Source organism: Apaloderma vittatum, unplaced genomic scaffold (genome assembly GCF_000703405.1).
Source record: "Apaloderma vittatum isolate BGI_N311 unplaced genomic scaffold, ASM70340v1 scaffold40113, whole genome shotgun sequence".
Lineage (NCBI taxonomy): Eukaryota > Metazoa > Chordata > Aves > Trogoniformes > Trogonidae > Apaloderma > Apaloderma vittatum.
The window spans coordinates 1,272-3,768 of NW_009708150.1; the positions used below are offsets into that span (position 1 = coordinate 1,272).

The window sequence follows — 2,497 nt, forward strand, 5'->3', positions numbered from 1 at the left end:
GTGCGGGGGATCCCTGACTCGGACGCACACAGAGCTGGGCTGCAGGAAGGGGACCAGGTGCTCTCGGTGAACGATGTGGATTTCCAGGACATCGAGCACAGCAAGGTGAGCTCTCTAGAGCGGGGACAGAGTGAGGAATACGTGCACACACCATCGCCTTCCTGCCTCCACCGCCTCTTTCCTGTCGTCCAGCCCAGTCTGGTCCTTGAGCAACTCTTTTTGCTTCCAGGCTGTGGAGATCCTGAAGACAGCCCGTGAGATCACCATGCGTGTGCGTTACTTCCCCTACAGTAAGTGCCCGCTAGCTCTGAGCCCCGTCACCTACCAGCATTCCTCCTTGGGAAACAGATACCGCGTGCCTCTCCCTGCCAATTCCACCGGAGCTTTGAGGTTATGAGTCTGAGGTCACAGACCGTGTTAACTTATCAGCCTGCAGATCAGAAAGAATATTGGGCTTGGATTTGGGGATCAGGACAGCTACCAAGTCAAAACAGTCTTCAGCAACTCATGTAGGAAATCTTGCAGAGCAGGGCTTAGCAACAGTGCTAAAAGCTGGGGTGATGGTTAGATGGAAGCAGTAACTGTAGAGCTGTAGGTGCTGCTGCTTATCCTTGAATAACAGGGATGAGTTCTGGTCACTGGTGGACCTCTGCCACTGGTGGATGCTGCTTGTGGCCTTTATCCCTCCCAAAGAACATTTAAATTCTGAGATGAAAAGACTATATTAACTCTTGGAACCCATAAAGTTTCCTGTGTTGACTCTTGGAACCTATAAAGTTCATAGATAAAGGTGGGGAAAAATTGAGGTCGAGTCAAGCCAAACAAGGATTCCTCATAAAACAGCAACTGACCCTTAAGAAAGATGAAAAATAGGGAGCAAGGCAAGTAAGGACTTTAAACTTTTGTTCTAAATACCCTGAAATAAATTGAAATGAGTGGCTGGGGTGTGAATGTGCTGCTTTAAAGCCAGCTGCTACTCAGGAGGGTAGCAAACAAACTGCTTAGTGAGGAATAAAGAGAGTTTTCCTCTAACATTGTGGCTAATTCCTCTTTGCCGTTAGCGACTCTCACTTGTGCCCTTTCAGCCTTGCCTTCTCGTTCCCTTCCAGATTACCAGAGACAGAAGGAAAGAACCGTTCACTAGTAGGTGGCTGTCTGCTGGGTCTCCAGAGCAAAAAAAAACCCACAACTGTCCACTATTTTTCCTCAACATCTGAGATGACGCATCAAGTTTCACCTGTCACTGGAGCTACAACTGTCCTGCTGGCTGCACAGGCCTCAGCTCCGCTCCCTGCGTGGAGGGATGCCGACAGAGAATTACCGAGCTGGAAGATGGCTGGGGCTTTAGTCTGTACTCCTTGAACCGGGTGTTGAAACAAGCTCACGGTGCTAATGTGGCAGTGGGTACCGGAGGGCAGCTCCTCCAGCAAGACCTGTGTTTCTCTGCCAGGAGGACTTCATTCAAGAGTGCTCTGCTGGCTGTTGTTAGCATGTAAGGCCAAGAGGGCCTGAATGTGCTTGAGCAGAGCACAGCCTTTGTCCTCCGAGAGATCAACCTGTTCACTTCTCTGGTGACACAACATTCTTTCCTTCTCCACTATCCTACCTCTGCTCTACGCTACTGGGTTTGCTTGGGACTCCAGGAATGGCAGTAAAATCCATTCAAACTCAGCACACTAGTCTGCCGAGGCGTATTTGTACCTCTTTGCTGCTTAACGATCCCCACGAGCCAGGACCGAGAAGCTCGGAGCGTGTTTTGAGCTGGTGCGGGCGCTTGGCCAGGTTCCCACAGGTGTGGTGCTTCACGTTCAGGGTTTCACTCGCTGAACCTGCTCCTTTCGCTTTGCACAGCCCTGTCCCTGTCTTGTGCTGCCCTCAGCACTCCCCGCCACTTCGAGGCAAACCTCTCCCCTTCTCTCTTTGCCGAGAAGGGGGAGGAAGCCTGCTGGGCCCTGCGCTCAGGATGAAAACATCCCGATTATGAGCAAAGCTGGGTGCAGACACACGGAAGTATCACGTTGTAAATGGCATCAGGACAGCCCTCGCTCTGGCTTTCTCTGCGGTGTTTTCCGCTTATCTGTAATAAATTAATAAAACGAGTACGGCAACCAGAACTCATCCCCCCTCAGGAAGTCTCTCGGGAGGGTTGGCTGTGACCGCCCTCAGCGCTACCCCAAGGAGGCAGCTGGGACAGGGCTTGGCTCCGAACCGCCCTTGCAGCCCGCAGGAGGGCAGCGTGGGAGCCATGGGGGGTGCAGCTCTGTTTCAGGGGTGTTTTTCCGCTGGTTGTGACGGAAGCCTGCCCTCGATTAGCCTGGTTTCAGCGCTGCCAGGAGTAAGAGCTGGAATGGGGGATTTTTTCTGCAGTGGCAGTAAAGCCACTTGTTGAGCCAGGTAAGAGCAGCATTACCCTGAGGTAATTAGCGGGATGCCCTCAGAGCTGTCACTCTGATCCCGTGACTGGCTGTGGGCTAACAGGAAAGAGGGGATTTTTTTC

At 52.2% G+C, this 2,497-nt stretch overlaps 1 protein-coding gene across 1 annotated transcript in view; it reads left to right on the forward strand.

The window, feature by feature from the left end:
- Positions 1-1,144, forward strand: part of PDZD11 (PDZ domain containing 11) — a gene marked incomplete at its 5' end in the record, with an annotated part of 2,411 nt that extends 1,267 nt beyond the window's left edge. The window contains 3 exons of the mRNA XM_009866446.1: positions 9-105; positions 230-290; positions 1,110-1,144. Of these exons, the coding sequence (XP_009864748.1) occupies positions 9-105; positions 230-290; positions 1,110-1,144 (193 nt within the window). The remainder of the gene's footprint in view (positions 1-8; positions 106-229; positions 291-1,109) is intronic.
- Positions 1,145-2,497: the final 1,353 nt, after the last annotated feature.